Here is a 16,772-nt window from a genome sequence, read left to right on the forward strand (position 1 = left end):
ACGCAGCCACGTGCATGAACACGCACACGCACGCACCCCACATCCTTGAAAACATGGCTGACAAACGCTCGCACACATACCCCTGCGCGTTCGTGTCCCCACACAGCTCTTTGTTATACCAGGGTTCAAAACTCCAACACAACTGTAGTAAGAGTTGATGGTGCCTTTTACAAGTGACATAGATCATTTGGGAAAACTGAGTTTTGGTTCGTGACTAATAATAAAATAAAAAAGGCTATACCCATCATACAAATGTCTATGAGCAGGAAAGAATGGGACAAGGGAATAAAATTTGATCAAATTATGCAAAAAGGCAGAGCTGGGATCTTGGCCTCAGGCTGACTTTTTCCCAAGGCTTGACTCGGACCAGCCTGCACAGGGCATTTGTCCCAGCGCCTAGGCCCCACCAGGGAGGGACGGGTTGGCCACTGGGCTCTGTCCTCTTGAACTTTCCCCTTGCCCAGGCCTGTAGGGGGGGAAATGTCCTAAAAAGGGAGCCCTGGAGGTGCCTGGGTGGCTCAGATGGTTAAGTGTCTGCCTTCGGCTCAGGTCATGATCCCAGGGTCCTGGGATCGAGCCCTTCATCGGGCTCCTTGCTCCGCGGGGAGCCTGCTTCTCCCCACTGCTCCTGCTCTCTCTCTCACTCGCTCTGTATCTCTCTGTCTCAAATGAATAAATAAAAAAAAAAGGGAGCCCTGAACACTGGGCTGCTGGAAGGTCTCGGGACCCTGGGGCCTCCTGGTCAATGCCTCCCGGCCCTTCTGAACAGGGTAAAGGCCAGGCCAAGAGATGGGTAAGGGGAGAGGGGAGGGAGTAGGGGGAGAGGAGAGACACAGATGGACAGAGCTTGGGTGGGCTCAGCTGCTGCAGACAACAGGAGGCAAGATTGGTTTTGACATTATTTTCAAAAAATTGCAATTTCTAGGAAAGAAGTATTTTCTGTCTCCCCGAGGTAGCTCACAGGCACCTCACGCCTATCACGTTCCAGTTGAGCTCCGGAGCATCCCCAGCTGCTCCTCCCACAGACTCCACATCACAGTGAGTGACCCGTCGTCTTTCCAGGTGCTCCCCCACCCACGTCTGGGAATGCTTGATCTGCCAGCACTTCTCTTCCTCTGCTGGGGCCCCGGCCCAGGCTGGGTCAGCCTTGTCCCCTCCCAGCCCTCCCCATCCTCAGCCTCCTCTCCCTCCCAGCCTCCACTCATCGAGCCTGCTAAACAGTCAGGTGCCCTCGCCCCTGCCTGGCATCTCCCAGTGGCCCGCCTCACTCCCAGCTCCCCACCCACCAGCCTCTGATCTCCCCTCCTAGGACCCAGTCCCATCCTGCTCCCTGCCCCACGCAGAGGGCATCTTGCTTGTGCCTCCAATGGCTTCGCCCCTGCTGTTCCCTCTGCCAGGAATATCCCCGAACCTCCAGCGAAACCACTGAGCTCTCAGGCTGTCCATCGCAACCCCGATCCCCATTTGACACAGGCTCTGTTAGGGTCATTCACCTGGTCTGGAGTCTGTCTGCTGCCCAAGCTCCATGCAGCAGGGATTTAGGTCCGTTCCGCCAGCACCTGAAGCCGTGCCAGGCATCGAGTGGGTGCTCCCGGCAGGGAGGGCCCTGCACAGCCCGTGGACCCCGTCACCCACTCACCGGCAACTGCTTCTCCAGGCAGATGCTGAACGTCTTGGTGTGGTTGGCTTTCAGCTTCTTCAGGGGCACGCGTGTCTCCCCGATGAACTCATTGTGGCGGAATTTGTCCTCATCGCACACGGAGATCCTGGAGGACGGGCGGCACGGCCTGCTCTTCAGACACACGGGGGTGCTCCCGCTTTGCTTCCCAAGTCAGCAGGGATTTGCGGGGGCGGGGGGGGGGTGGCTGCAGGTGAGGTGGGGGAGGGGTGGGGGGGCAAGGAGTCTGGGGCCCTCACCCACCGCAGGGTCTTTCGAATCATGTCTTCGTCCGTGATCCCGTAGTAAGTGAGGGTCTCATTCCACGTGGGGTTCAGAGTGTTTCGGAGAGTTTTCGTTCTGAGTTTATTTGCCTGGTGAGAGCAGAAAAGATGCTCTGAGCATCAGGGAGCTCAAGGGGCAGAATATTGGCCCCAAAGATGGCTTTGCCCGGTCCCCAGAAACTGAATACGCTGAGGGGAATCAAGGTTGTTAATCGGCTGACTTTATCCTTTTTTAAAAGATTTTATTTATTTATTCGACAGAGCGCAGGGGGAGGGGCAGAGGGAGAGGGAGAGGGAGAAGCAGGCTCTCCACTGAGCAGGGAGCCCGACGCTGGGCTCCATCCCAGGACCCCGGGATCACAACGCGAGCCCACGGAGGCAGACACTTCACCGACTGAGCCAGCCAGGCGCCCTCAGCTGACTTTAAAACACGGAGATTAGCCAGGTGATCTGGGCAGGCCTCATGCCATGTGATGACAGGGCCCTTGGAAAGAGAGGGCAGGAGAGGAGCGCCAGAGGGACACGGAAGGAAGGAAGAAGTTCCATGGGGGTGTTGGCGAGGAAGATGGAGGGAGGGGCCGAGAGCCAAGGAGTATGGGTGGCCTCTAGGCGCTTGAAAAGGATGGGAATCGCATCTCCCCAAGAGTCCCAGAACGGACTGTGGCCCCGCCGCACAGGACTTGACCCGTGTGGGAGCCGTGCCACCTCACCCGCGGCCCTGGAAGGCAGGAAACGTGTGGTGCAGGCCGCTGAGAGTTGGAGGTAATTGGCCCCTGCAGCTCTTGGAACCTGGAACCGGGGGGGCTCCCCGCCGCCGGGCCCCAAGTGTGTGCTGAGGGGGGTGCAGAGGATCCGCAGGAGGGGCTGGGGCTGCCGGGGGGCTCTCCCACATACCTCCTTGCCTGTGCGCAGGCCGTGCCCTCTCCCTGGAACGCCGCCTCTCCTAGGAAAGGCCTGTGGGGTGGCATGTCCAAGCTGCCACGCTGCTTCCCCTCCTTCCCCTGCGCTTCTCTAGCTCTCGGTCCTTGGGCTCCTCCCGGTCCTGCCTGTGCAGACTCAGCACCATGACTGCGTCCCCTGGATGACTGCCACCTCGGCCCGGCTCTGAGGGGAGGCAGGCCTGCGTCCCGAGCCCCACTCCATCACCTGCCTCAGCCCCGTGCAGCCCAGCAGCTTACTTACCCTCTGTGAGTGGCAGGCTCCCCACTGTATAAAAGGGCATCATCATACCCCAAGAGCCTGCTTTTCAGAAACCACTGCCCTATGGGGGAAATCCCGTCTGTGTGGGAAGATCCCTATGACTCAGCCTTGCAGTATTGCCGATTCTAGGTCCCGTGAGTCTAGGGACTCACAGCCGTTGAGCTCCTGAGCTGGGGACACTGCCCTGGTCACACTGCCCTCACAGCCCTGGGAGTCCTAGCTGCAAGAGGAGGACATCGAGGCCTGGAGCCGTGAGCAGCTTCCCTGGGCATACACAGGTGGTGGGCCACTGCCCTGCCCTCCCGGAGGCGGAGTCATCGCCTCTGTCGGGTGGCCCTCCTGGCCTGGCCGGGAGCCTCGGCCCTTACACACTGGCCCAGAGGGCTTGGTCTCAGGCTCAGCTCGGCGCCCAGCAGCCCCGGACTCCTCAGCCTGGGCGCAGGACTGCTCAGGTGGCCTAGAAGAGTCAGTGGCGAGGGAGGCGCTCTGCCCAGGACAGCGTTCCCGTTACAGGCTCCTCTCATCAGGCCACTTGAAGGCCAGGAAGTAATCCCCCAGCTCTTGGTTTCTTAGAAAGAGGTCGGGTCAAGAACACCAGCCACTGGGCCCTGCTGCTCACGCTCCTGTGTCTTGGGGCCCATGTGCCCCTGCCCCCTCTCTGGTCTCCTCTTGGAAGCAAAGCTGCTAGTCTCTAGTTGGTCCCCATCCCCTCCCCAGCACCGGGGCCCACATAACCTGCCCCTTGAAAAGTCATGGGTCCCAGACCCAACTCTGAAAAGATGATGTAACTCTCCCTCCCATGAAATTAAGAATAAAACACCACTGGGGCGCCTGGGTGGCTCAGTTGGTTAAGCGACTGCCTTCGGCTCAGGTCATGATCCTGGAGTCCCGGGATCGAGTCCTGCATCGGGCTCCCTGCTCAGCAGGGAGTCTGCTTCTCCCTCTGACCCTCCTCCCTCTCATGCTCTCTGTCTCTCATTCTCTCTGTCTCAAATAAATAAATAAAATCTTTAAAAAAAAAAAAAAGAATAAAACACCACTGAACTGTAAGACACATGTAAGAAGTCTAAACACTTCTGATCTTCCAGTGCTGAAGGTCACCTTGATGCTTTTGTTTAATAGCAAATTTTTTTCCGAAAAAACTTCTCTTTCCCTAGGCGTACCAGTGCCTGGTCGGCCTGCTGGGTCACCTATACAGGAACAAGGGTTCTGTGGTCCAAGAATTGGGCAGAATCTATCCACTCATTCCCCCTTGTGGAGTGTCGCAGGGCAGCCCATCAACATGTTAAAGGCTCTGATAAGTCCTAGAGTAAAGGAACCGGTTTACCAAGGCTTCCCAATGTTATCTGGCCACAGAGCCCTTTATTCCCCACCCTCCCCACATAGTAACCTCCAGCTGAGTCCGCTTCTTATAAAATGCTGGCTTAGAAAGTCTCTGGAGGGTTTCCCCAATTCATCAGTCAAGTCAGGCCGACTTGAGGTTCCCGAGAAGTCTGGGGGCTGTGGGGCTGACTGGGTGCTCTGAGTGGAGGTGAATCACTGAGGCCCCATCAACTTGCTTGGTCTGTGAGGGGGTAGGGGACGTATGCCCCTCTCTGGGTGTCCCAAGCTCAGCCGGGGCCCCGGTCACAGTAGGCAGAGCTGGTTGGCGGGCCTGGGGTTGACCCCCTCACCTTACTGGCTCCTGGCAGCAGATGCAGCTTGACGTAGGGGTCTGCCAGCCCATTGTGGTCCATCGGCTTCAGGCCCTGAGTGGAGGTGAATGGCAGAAGGTGTGAAATGGGAGCTGGAGACATGGAGCAGCCAGGCACCTCGCTGGGCAGGCATCCCTTGTCCCCAGGCCTCCTGGTGGGGTCCATTCATTTGCAGAGCCCCCCCCCCCCACAGGCCCACACTCTCACAACAGGGAGGATGGCTCAGTGCTGGTGTGCTCTGCCTTCCCCCCAAATGTCCTGGCCCAGGGCAGGTGTCATGGCGTGACTTTATCAGACCAGCCTTTCTCTTTCTTGTCTCCCTTTCGTGGAGGCCAGGTGACCCCTCCTCTGAATGAGCTCCTCATTATCCTGCTTTGCTGAGGCCCTTCCTTCTTCTGGATTCCCCTTCCCCCACTCCCCCAAATACGGGGACTTCCCTCACTGATCCTATGTCCCTGTGACCCTCTGTCCCCTCACCGACAGGGCTCCCTCTTTGCCATGGGCACACGTTCTGTGTCCTGGAGACCAGGCCCAGTTTCTCTCTGGATTTGCCTCAGCTCCCTGCCAGCCTGAATCCGAGGAGCCCAGGCAAGCTGGCTGGCTAGGGAGGGTCCCTCCACAAGGTGGCATCCCTCACTAACCTGGAACGATCTTCAAGCGTGCACAGCTTGGGAGCCGAGGCAACCGTAAGCAGACGGGGGCTGAGCCGACCTCGGGACTGCTCTTATCTCTGAAAATCATACTCTTTCTCTCCTGCGGAGCCACACAGGTGTGCGGGGAGCAGCTGCGACGCGGGCGTCCCAGACGGGCTGCCAAGCTGGCCGCTCGTGCCGAGCCCCACCTCCAAGGAGAACGGAGGCTCCCACCCCACTACCTTGGTTTGGTTCGGAGAGCGGGGGGCTCGGGGGGCTGAGATAGGAGGTCGGGTCCTCCACCCCCCGCTGCTCTGCTGCTGGGAGGGAGCATGCAGGCTTCAGAGCCAGGCTGGCTGCGGCCCATATCCCGGCTCCTGCACTATTAGCTGGGAAAGGGGAGGAGTTGCTCTGCCCCCAGAGCTGCAGCTTTATCGTCTGTGCAAGCGGTTGCTGGTTCCCACTTCCCAGGGGTGGACCAGGAGTGGAGGCGGCAATGGTGACGCGGGGCCTGGCCGTAGGCCATTTGTGCCCCTTCCCCACGTGGCAGGCCCCTTGGAAGATGCCAGAGAGGCCGTAGAGGGCAAGTGTAAGGGCACCTGAGCTGTGCGGGAGCTGGTGGGGCTCCGTGGCAACCGTGAGCCCCCAGTGGCAAGGCCGCAGCCTCCTGGACGCAAGTCCCTCATCTCGGCCTCACCACCTGTCCCTGACGTGCCCAGGACTGGCCGGCCGGGCAGCGCTTTGTGGGTCCCTCTGAACCCAAGTCCCCAGGTGTCTGTGTTCGTGTGGGTGGGGCTGGGTGCCTGCCACCAGGCAGTCCTCCGGGATGGCAGCTGGGACTGAGCACTCACTCAATGCTCGCAGCCACCCCACAGGTGGGGTGATTAACCGTTTTATAGATGAGCAAACTAAGCTGCTCTGCCTCCCCAGAGGGTAGTGGCCAAATTAGGGTCCAGCTCCACAGCATCTGGCCTCCTCCCAGAGCCCCTCAAAGGGCTCCACCTGTCAGCCCTGCTTCAGTCTCCTTAACCCCCCTTTTGTTCCCTGCCCAAACCCCGAACCAGAGCCCCAGTTCCTCCCAGGCCTGCACCACCCCCACCCCTGCAAAACCAGATCTAAGCAGATGATGACCTGGAGAATGGGGTCCTTCTGTGGCTTGGGGTCCTCTCATCCCCCACCTCCAATGCTTTGAATGACACACCCCAAAGGACACACAATGTGTGTGCACAGACAGGTGCCCATAGAGACCCACGTAAGCACACGTGCATCCCCCCCCCCTCCACTACAACCCCACAGTCCTTCTAGAGCCTGGGTAGGGAAGGCAGGGCACACAGCACAGGAGGGGCCCGGTGTCTGGGATGGGGAGGAGAATGGATGGCTTTGGCCAGAGTGGCCTGGGAGCAGGTGCCTATTCCCAGTTCCCAAGCCTGGACAACCTCTACAAAGCTGTGTGGAGGGAGACGGAAAGGGATCTGCCCGGGCCCTGCAGCCTGCCCTCCACCTTGGCATGGCCGGGGAGTCACCGTTCTCAGCTCCTTCCCTAGGGGCAGGTCTGGACCCCAGCACCACAGCCTGGGCAGCTCCCCAAGGAGAGGGCAGGGCCAGGACGGCACATGAGGGCCTCTCCGGTGCCCGATCAGGGCCCTTGGCCCGAAGTGGACACTGCTCCCCACCGCCACAGCGGTCTGGGTGTGCTGGCCCAGGCTGGGTGGGGACAGCTGAGGAAGACCCAGGCAGCCGGCCCCTCGGAGTGGGCAGAGCCATGGGTGGGGGTGCTGAGGGGCACAGAAGCGCACAGGTAGGAAGGTAGGACTGAGGGTGGGGTCTGGGTCCAGGCGGCTCCACTGGAAGCTGCTTGCTCTGAGCCTGGCCCAGGCCCCGCCACGGCTCTACTGGGAGTCCTACTAGGCTACGCTACCACCCTTACCTTGCGAGAGAACATCAACTTCGGCACCTTCTTCCCAGAGGGATGGATGCAGGGGGCGAAGGGGACAGCATGGCTAAGAAGAGAGCTGATGCCTGCCAGCCCAAGGGGGAGATGCTCACGGCTTCAGCCCAGAGACCAGAAAGCAAGGCTGGGGCCCTGAGCCCACAGGAGATGAATCTCCTGCCTAGAGCCCACCTACTCCTCGAGGAGTCTGGGGTGTTGGGAACTTCAGGAGGCCAGAGGCAACCAATCCAACCCCCCCTTGGCCACCAGGACAGACCTGTCATCTCTCCCCTTCCCCTTCTCCCCACCACAGACCCTCCCCAGCTCTGCCCTCCCACTCCCCTCCCCCATGACTTCCTTCTCTCGTTCTCTTCTTGCTTTTTTGTTCCACTCCTTCCCTGAATGTCTGTCTGGGCAGGGCTTTTTAGGGCAGCGGAGATGATTTAGCCAAGAATTCCCTCCCTGCCCTGCGCCCACAGCGCAGATACCACAGAGACTGGAAGGAAACAGTGGCAAGGACAGGCCTTCGGACCTCAGCCCCTCACCTCCGCCCGGGGCCCTGGACCCCGGGGACCAGGGGGGCCGGCGGGGGCCTACCTTGGCCTTGCTGATGGTGCAGTGGAGGGCGTTGTTCTCCTGGTCGTAGAGCAGGCTGAAATCCAGTGTGCCCAGGGCAGCTGCGGACAGAGGGCTCAGGTCATGCATCGGCAGCACGGGGGAGGAGCGTCACCCACCCGTGTGGTGGGACGAGGTGCCACAGCGCCTGCCATCGACGGAGCACCTACTGCATGCAATCCGTCCGCCCAGCCTCCCAATCCCACCAACGCTGGGAAGTGCGTGAGAGCCCCCTCAGGTCCAGATGAGGGAGGAGTGGAGGCTCAGGAGGTGAGGTCAGCCCCTGGGCGGGGCTGTGGTGCCTGGCCTGTGGCCCGCTGTGCCCCCTGTACGGGACACTCAGCTAAAGGTTCCTGTCCTCCTATCCTCCTTGTGCAACTGCCAGCTTGGCTCCATGCCTCAGTTTCCCTGACCTGTTAAATGTCCCAGGGGTTGTGTGAGAAGGCAGAACAGACAGGGCCGTGAGAAGTTCTGGGCCCTGGCTGGGCTGACTGGCTGATCCACCCCCAGCAACACTTAGGGCTGCGGCTCCCCAGTCTCTCTGGTCCCTTGGGGGGCCCGGGGGCCGGCTGCGAGGAGCCAGCTGGGTCCTCACCCTGCTACCTGCCAGCCTCTGAAAGGGCAGGCGATTCCCTAGGGCAGGGCAGAGCGTGCAGCCCTACCTGGGTGCAACAGCAAGCCCTCGGGGACAATCACACGCGGCAGCTGCGGCCGGCCATGTTCACGTGGCTCCTGGCGTGAAGGTGGGGATTGCAGGGGGGAGCGTGGGGGAGGCCTCAGGGGGCAAGTCTCCGGACAGCAGGATGCACATTGACAGGCTGTCTTTAGAAACCCAGATCCTGCGCACAGACTGCTGAGCTGCTCCAACTGCCATCCCATTCATTCATTCATTCATTCAATCATTCATTCATTCTTCTTTACCAAGCCTTATTACAATAAGCCGGACTCTAGGGATGAAAATACCAATAAGGCGGGGTTCCTGCCCCAAGGAAAGCATAGCTTAATGGGAGAAACAGATGAAAAGAATCAGCCCTAGCAGAGCCTGGTAAGCCAGGAGCGATAGAGGTTCAAGGGGTTCTCCTTGCCCTGCTCTGAATGGGGGCCACCAGGGAGGGCTCCCCAGAGGAGGTGATGCTTCACCTGAGCCATGAAAGATTGAGTAAGAGTTGGCCAGCGCACAGTGGTGCTGGGGGGGAAAGGGCATTCGGACCTCAGACCAGCAGGAGGTGGGGGGCTAGGCGACTGGGAGAGGCAGGGGGGAGGGCGGGGCTCTGTTTTTCTTGCCAGCGGTACCCAACATGGTTCTGGATTCATGCCGAGCCTGGCCACGCTCATCTCTTTACATCTGGTCCATGGTTGCTTTTGCATGACAAGGCCAGAGCTGAGCAGATGCCGTCTGCCTGCAGATCCCTGGGCTCCTGTGGGGCCCCCCAGCATGGCAGCATTTGGCTTTGCAGAGAAATGGGCAAATTAAGGCCCATGTGTGCGGAGCTGCCCTTTATTCTGAGGTGCGGGCACTGAGTTGCATTTGTCTTGCTCTCTAGCTCCTGAGACAGGGTAAGTAAGGCACCCGGCCCAGTCTCTGTGCTTGCCTGGGAGGGCACATGTGGGGCACTGAGACCCGCCCTCTGCCACCTGACCCCGGGGTCAAGTCCTGGCTGCACGCTTCCTTGCTGTGTGACTTTAGACAGCGTTTCTAGCCTCTTTGTGCTCAGTTTCCTCATCAGCATCTTTGCTGTGTGACTTTGGTCACACAATAGTATCCACCGCACGACATTATGCTTCAACAGCCCCTGGGGTACAGAAGAGCTCAGTACGTAATAATAGAAGGAGCAGATCCATTTAGGTGAATTTTCTAGATAACTGTACTTGCTCCTCTGAGACGCCTTCTGGAATGAACTCATTCCAAACTGGATCACTCCCCTCCCAGCCTTTGTGACAAGAATATACAAACAGTCACTTACACTCTTCTGCATGACCTGAGGCATCGCGAGGACCACGACGACCGTTCTGGGCACCACGGTCGCGGCCCAGGCCCAGGGATCCCCAGGAGCCACTTCTTGCGGTTTTCCTAGGTTTTCTCCATTCATCTGCCTCCTCCTTTGCCATCAACTTGAAACTCCTCTTAGAATACTTGCCTCTGATAGCACAAACAGCCCTCCTTCCTTCTCAATAGTCACTCGTTTCTTCTACGAAACCAGGCGCAAATACTTGCTAGAATTGTGTCCAAACTTTGAGTCAACAGGCCCTGAGTGGAGCCCAAGGTGCCTAAGTAGAGTCTGTGTGCTGTATCTGGCCCTTTGCTGCATGTACCCGGGCTCCCATCTATGCAGGTGGACAGGTGGGGGGGCCGGAAGCGAGGCACGTATCACCATGCCTGTTACAACGAACACAGCCATGGGCCCAAGATTCTTCCGGTCCATGCTTTTTTTTTTTTTTTTTAAAGATTTTATTTATTTGACAGAGAGAGACAGCGAGAGCAGGAACACAAGCAGGGGGAGTGGGAAAGGGAGAAGCAGGCCTCCCACCGAGCAGGGAGCCCGACACGGGGTTCGATCCCGGGACCCCAGGATCATGACCTGAGCCGAAGGCAGACACTTAACGATTGAACCACCCAGGCGCCCGGGTCCATGCTTTTACAATAGTCTCCAAAGCTGTTGGCTTGACGTGACAGTCCATCAGTCTGCTGTTCCGGTCAGGCCTACCCATGGCTTGTTCTCTCAAGACGTCAGCCTCCAGACAGGAGGGACCATGTCTCAGCCATGCCAGTGACACCAACAAAGAGCAGATGTTCAGTCTGCACGGCCGGTCTGTTCAAGCCAGTTTGCTCTCCGCTGTTCACAGGAGCGGGGATTTGGTGATGCCCACGTGTTAAAATGCACACTCCACAATCTCTGCCCGCTTCCTGCTCCCAGAGAAGGACAGCCAGCCAGACGGTGGGGCAACCTGCTCCCCACCGGGAAACTCAGGTCCAGGAGAAGAGAGGAGCCCCTTTTGCTGGCTCTGCAGACATCCCTGTTTAAGGAGGACTGACACGGCTCAGTGAAACCAACACCCATCATCCATTCCCAGGAAGGAACAGAGCACCCAGCGCCCCCTCCACGCGATGATTCTTTTTTGAACTCCAATGGAGGTTTTGTAAGAAATAATAGTTTATTAATAGAAGCGTGGTCACCATTTTTAGAGATCTGCTGGTGGTGGATCTTACAGTCCAAAGTCTTCATTTCCCATTGAGAAATGAGGCTCAGAGAGGGGAGGTGACCTGGTAAGGGTGGCCCAGCAGAACTGGACATAGAATCCAGGCCTCTTCACTTCCATCCTGACAGTTCCTGTCTTAAAGCCTAGTGGCTTCCAACATTTTTTTTCTTTTTGTCTGCTACTTTGTGGAGCTGAAATCTTAGGGGGATACCGTGGAGAAACAGAGAGAGAAAAGCAGAGTGGCTCTCAGGGACGGGGAGGCTGGGCTGCCATCCTAGAGGGGCCTCTGAGTTGGAAACACAGCTGTGGGCTTGTGGTGCAGGTGAGGAGGGCCCTAAGGGCAAGCGAAGGGGCTCGTCTGCTTGAGCCACAGAGTCCTGCCCTCCGCCCACGGAAATCACATGTCCTGGCTGAAGTTTACATCCTTGGAAAAATAATGAGGGTTGGTCACTAATGGCCCTTGGAGAGTTGTCACCCGCCTGTCGATAATTATAGAGCTTTAATGGGGCTAATTCAGAGAAAATCAGGCTCAAGCCCTGGTCGGTTCCTCTAAGGCCAAACGTCCCTTTGCTCTGCTGATGGGGACTGACAACATCATTCTGACCTTGGTTTGCACCTGGACCTTCCTCACCCGTATACCCTTGGGAATAGGAAATCAGCCCTGGCTGTTCTTTTTCTTTCTTTCTTTTTTTTTTTTGAAGAGAAATGTCAGCCTCTCAAATAGTTTTTAAAAACTGTGGCAAGAACCACAGAAAAATGGTCAGGCCTGAGCTGAAAGCATTTCATAGTTGGGAAAACTGAGGCACTGAGCCAAGCATTGCAGGGGGTACAAAGAAGAATGAGTCATCTGTCCCCGCTTCCCAGGAGCTCAGAGGCAGAGAATTAGAACTTTAGGACCTTCAGAAGTCTATTCATTCTCCTTCTTTAAATTATTCAAAGGTTCACACAGCCTCCTGGACTCAGTTTAACCTCCTTGGTGTAGCATTCAAGGCCCTCTGTGATATGACCACTTGGGCCTCATCATGGATCTTTTCCCCTTACTTTAGCCACTTGACTATGGCACCTCTGCTGGGCTCTTTCTTCCACCTCTACCTGTGCACACGGCAGTCCCCCTGCCAGGAGCACCTCTCTTTCCTCCTTCTACTCAGCCAGCCTGCTTCCTCCCTTCTCCCAGGCTCGGAGCACAGCCTTCTCTGTGGGTGAACTCTGTGCAAACCAGCGCTTCCCGTTTGGGTTTCTGCCTCCCTGTTGTCACTGCTGGGCTATCTGCGCCTCTCGGTTTCCATGAACTCCCTCATGTCAGAGACTGAGTCTCAGGCGTTCTTGAGTCTCGCACAGTGCCTGACGTACAGCTGGTCTTGTCATGGTGAGTACCTAAAACTATGGTCTGGGTGGTACATGACTGAGCTCCAAGGAAGGGGGCTCACGGCCAGCGGGGACTGGGAACCGCTCCCAGCTGAGGGCCTTGGGGACGGCGCTGCCTTCACTCCATCCCTGCCCCGGGCCTCCATGGGCACCACTCCTGACCCAGCCCGGCGCGAACCACGCAGGGGCAGTGTCAGCACGGGTGTGTGATGCCAGGCTGGCCGATGGGACAGAAGGGCAGGTCTCCTGGGGACTCTGGGAGAGCTTGCCTCGATTTTCAACTGAGATACGGGCAAGGAAACGTGTCCTTGTCAAACTGAGGATCTTACTGTTACATGTGACACCCGGACCCGAAGCAGCCACCCAGGACCAGGAAGGAGGTCAGCCGAAGGGGAGCAGAGCACAGCCACGGGGAGAGGGGGACAGAGCCGTCACCTTTGAGGATGCCGATGAGCCACTGCATATACACCTACTTGGGTGTCACGGGATCCCAACTGTCCCCATAGTTTAAGACACTTGGCATTTTCTGTTACTTGCAACCTGAACGTTCTAGTCCTTACAGCTTTGAAGAAGGGCCTGGGTTTGCACAGGTGGAGGCTGGGTGGGAGAGCAAGGGCAGGGGAGGGGCACCTGCGGACGGTGCGGCCCGGGGCCTGGCTGGGGGGGCAGCAGGCAGCAGAGTCCAGCTTGGCCAGGCCACACTGTGGACCAGTGGGAGGGAGGACACTTCTAAACCCAACGCTCACTGCCTTTGCACCCCATCATTGCCCCCTATTAGATCAGTTTGGAACGTGCGAATTTTGTGCTTGGGTCTTGAGGTGACTTAATAAAGGATGAGCTTTAAAGAGAAGGGGGAAAAAAGGCTGAATAAATAAATAGCACTTCATTCTCAACCTTGGACAACAGAACAACCGCCCTAATTTCTTTTTGTTAGAATAGAGATAATCCAATAATTAGGGCAGCAAATAGCATAACCCTGGCTAAAGCCGTAATGAACCATCTGGCTTGAATCACTTAGGCTAATTCTCAGGATCTGGTTGTCAGAGTCGAGAGGGGGCCTGGGTCTGGGGTATGGGCTGGAGAGCGGTTCTGCGCCAGAACCCGGTCCCACCACAGGAAGAAGCCAAGATTTCTGTGTTCCCGTGCCTGGGAAGTCTGCTCAGCCACTGATGGGAGCCAAGGCTGGGGCGGGCTGCTCGTTGAAGGGGACGAGGGGGCCCAAGCTGGCCCTGGCTCAGCCACACGCCCTCCTCCTTAGCTCTTTTCAGCAGACTGCGTGGTGATCTGGGTGTGGCCAGCCCACCATTCAGGCTGGCAAGTCTGTGTCCAGGATGGCCTTGCACTGCAGACCTCAAGTGAGTCTGTCCCCTGCTAGGACACATGAGCTCCCTGGGTCCCGAGACCCAGTCCTGTTCCCCTTTTCCCACTCTCTGCTGCTGGGACAGTGCTCACTGAAGGAAGGACTGGAGTCGATGGGCTGGAGGTGAGGCAGTGGGCCTGAGTTTGGGACTTTCCCTACCCTTTCTTCTGGAGGTGGCTTTGGGTTCAGGGCCTCCAAAGGGGTGACTTGGGTCCCAGTTAGGGCCTGCCCAGATGCACGGCAGGGGAGGAGGTGTGATCTGCCCAGGGTGCCAGGAGCTGGGGGGTGGGGAAGATGCAGGGCACAGCCCCGAGGGCATAAACTCTCAACCCAATTTCCCCAAGCTGGTAGGAAAGCGGAGGGAGAGGACTGCTCCCCACCCCCAGGCCGCGCTGTCCGGCCTCAGTACGCCCGGCTGCGGCCAGAGTGCCGAGGTCCAGGCCCCCACAAAGTGCACAGGGGACAGTTTCCCCTGCCCGGAGGGCGGAGGACAGGCCTCCTCCAGCTCTCTCCTGCCGGGCCTCCCTAGGTAGGCCGATGAGAGGTTGGCCGCCTCCCCCAGTGGCACTGGTAGTCTCCACCTTCAGCTTCCAGAGACACATTTTATGCTTGGGGAAACTCCAGCCGCCCCCCCCCCCACCACCCCCGGCCCTAGGCCCACGTGAACATCCAAACCAGGCGCGGCCACCCTCGCTGCGCTGCCCGCGGGGGACCCGGCCGAGCGGCCCTCGGCTAAGCCGGCGAGACCCCTACCCGGAAAGGTCCACCTCCGGGGCAGGGCTGGTGTGGCAGGTCTGACAGTGACGCGGCTGGGGCTACGGCGGGGCTGGGGCCCTAGCGAGCAGCGCTACCTCCCACCCCCACCCCCATCTCGCTCCAACCCCTTCCGAACCAGGCGGCGCCCTCCTCGGCCTCGGTTTCCCCTCCAGTCCCGGGCCCTGCGCGGCAGGCACCTTCAGAGACCGGAAAGGCGAGGAACGCCCGCCGGCCGGGCCTCGGCCCTGGGGACCCCGGCGCTTGCCCACTCCCTGGGGCTCGGGGTTCAGCCCGGGGAGGGGGGGCCCTTCCTGGCGTGTCAAGCGGGCGTAACAGGTGGGCGAAGGTCGGCGGCCCGGGAGAGCGCCGCGGCGGGGTCCACGGACGCGGGAGGAGGAACGGCTAAGGTTTTTCCAAAGGACAAGCGGCCCCGCGGTGCTCTGGTGCTCGGCCCGGGCTCCCGCAGAGCCGCCGCGCTCTGCGGGCCGCCGGGCCCACTCGGGAGGCCGGCGCGGCCCCAGCCCCCGGCCTCTCCTCCTCCCGCCCCAGCCCGGCCCCTCGGCGGCGAGGCCGGCCCGCAGCGGGCTCCGGGGCGGGGAGGACCGCGCGGCCGGCAGCAACTGGTGTCTCCCCCGGGCGCAGCTCCGCCCTTCCCGGGAACAAAAGCCGCCGCCCGCACCCGAGCTCCCCGCGGGCGGGCCGAGAGGGGGCGCGGCGCGGGCTCGGAGAACCGGGCCCCGCAAATGGGACGCCCTCAAGGGGCGCCCCCAAACTTCCCACCGCACCAGCGCAGGTCTGCAGGGCGCGCGGAGGGCGCACGGAGCAGGCGAGGCGCCGCCACGGGCGGGGGGTGGATGCCGGCGAAAGGGGAGACCGCAGGGGGCCGGGGGACCGGCGAGGTCGGGGGAGCGCGGCGGAGGCCGGGCCGGGGGCGGGGGCGGGAAGTCGGCGAGTTGGAAACTTACTGCAGTCGTCCGACTCGTAGCCGTCGGCGTCCGGCTCGTCCTCGGGCGGCTTGGCGGGCGGCCGCGCGGGGCTGGGGCCGGGGCCGGGGCCGGGGCCCGGGCTGGCGCCGTAGGCTCCGAAGAGCTGGTCGACATCCTCGTCGTCCGCGCGGGCGCCGTCGGAGGGGCTGCGACGGCCGGCGCTGGCGGCGGCGGGGCGCGCGGGGGCGTCCGGGGGCGCATTGGCGCGGGGCCCGGCGGCCGGGGGCAGGCCCCGCGGGAAGCGGGGGAAGTAGTCGGAGATCTGCTTGATGGGCCGGATGGGGCCGGGGCACACGTCGATGGCCATATGCTCCTGGATGCTGATGGTCGCCTTCTCCCCGCGCCGCCGGAGGGTCATGCAGGCAGCGCGGCCCCGCCCGGGCGCGGCCCGGGGTGGGGGGGCGCGGCGGGGGCGGCTCAGCAGGCCCGGCGGGGCGCGGCGAGGGCTGCGGGCATCGCCGGCGGCGCCCCCGGACGGCCCTGACGCGGCTGCTGCCTGCTCGGCGGCGGCCGGCGAGTGAGTGCCGGGGCGGGGAGGGGAGGGGGAGGCCGGCGGGCGGGGGGCGGGCCCAGCCCGCGTCACTCGGCAGCAACCAAGCGGCGTGAGTGTGCGGGCTGCGCGGGCGGGCGCGGAGCGGAGCGAGCCGAGCGGCGCCGCACTCCCTCGCGCTGGCAGCGGCGCGCGCACACCCGCGGGCACCGCGCGCCTTCCCCTCGTGCACACTGGCCGGAGCGCGGGGAAGCGGAGCCGGGAGCCCGTGCCCGCCCTTGTTGGTTCTGCTCACTCTCCCAGGACGCACGCGGGCTGCCAGATCTCTCCGCGCACGTAGGAGCGTGTGCAGACGCTCGGCACCGGCGGCCCCTGGCCCACACTTGCGGGACACACCCAGACACGTACCCATACGGAGCTGGCTGAGGCTGCCGTGGTACAGGACGCCCCCGGCACACCCCGCCCGGCGGGACACACAAACACGCCCCTGGAAGTGATCGGGGGACTCCGAGCGCAGCCCTCCCCCACCCCACTTCAGCGGGACGCACGGCCACACTCCTAGGAGTGTGGGGACAGGTTGCTGCCACACCGCTAGGACATGTACA

The 16,772-nt window shown here is 60.8% G+C and overlaps 1 protein-coding gene across 2 annotated transcripts in view; it reads right to left on the reverse strand.

The window, feature by feature from the left end:
- The window catches only part of DOC2B (double C2 domain beta), a 34,694-nt gene extending 18,140 nt beyond the window's left edge, over positions 1-16,554 (reverse strand). The window contains exons 1-5 of one of the 2 annotated variants that reach the window (XM_064582056.1): positions 15,657-16,554; positions 7,995-8,074; positions 4,815-4,889; positions 1,922-2,031; positions 1,640-1,787 (exon numbers count right to left, since the gene is read on the reverse strand). In XM_064582056.1, coding sequence (XP_064438126.1) covers positions 1,640-1,787; positions 1,922-2,031; positions 4,815-4,889; positions 7,995-8,074; positions 15,657-16,035 — 792 coding nt within the window. In that variant the 5' untranslated portion in view covers positions 16,036-16,554. The remainder of the gene's footprint in view (positions 1-1,639; positions 1,788-1,921; positions 2,032-4,814; positions 4,890-7,994; positions 8,075-15,656) is intronic. The other variant, XM_045889587.3, reaches the window with a different exon arrangement.
- Between the last annotated feature and the right edge of the window lie 218 nt (positions 16,555-16,772).

The sequence above is a fragment of the Mirounga angustirostris genome, unplaced genomic scaffold, assembly GCF_029215605.1.
Source record: "Mirounga angustirostris isolate CCGP_5_RB_7025 unplaced genomic scaffold, mMirAng1.0.hap1 SCAF_17, whole genome shotgun sequence".
Lineage (NCBI taxonomy): Eukaryota > Metazoa > Chordata > Mammalia > Carnivora > Phocidae > Mirounga > Mirounga angustirostris.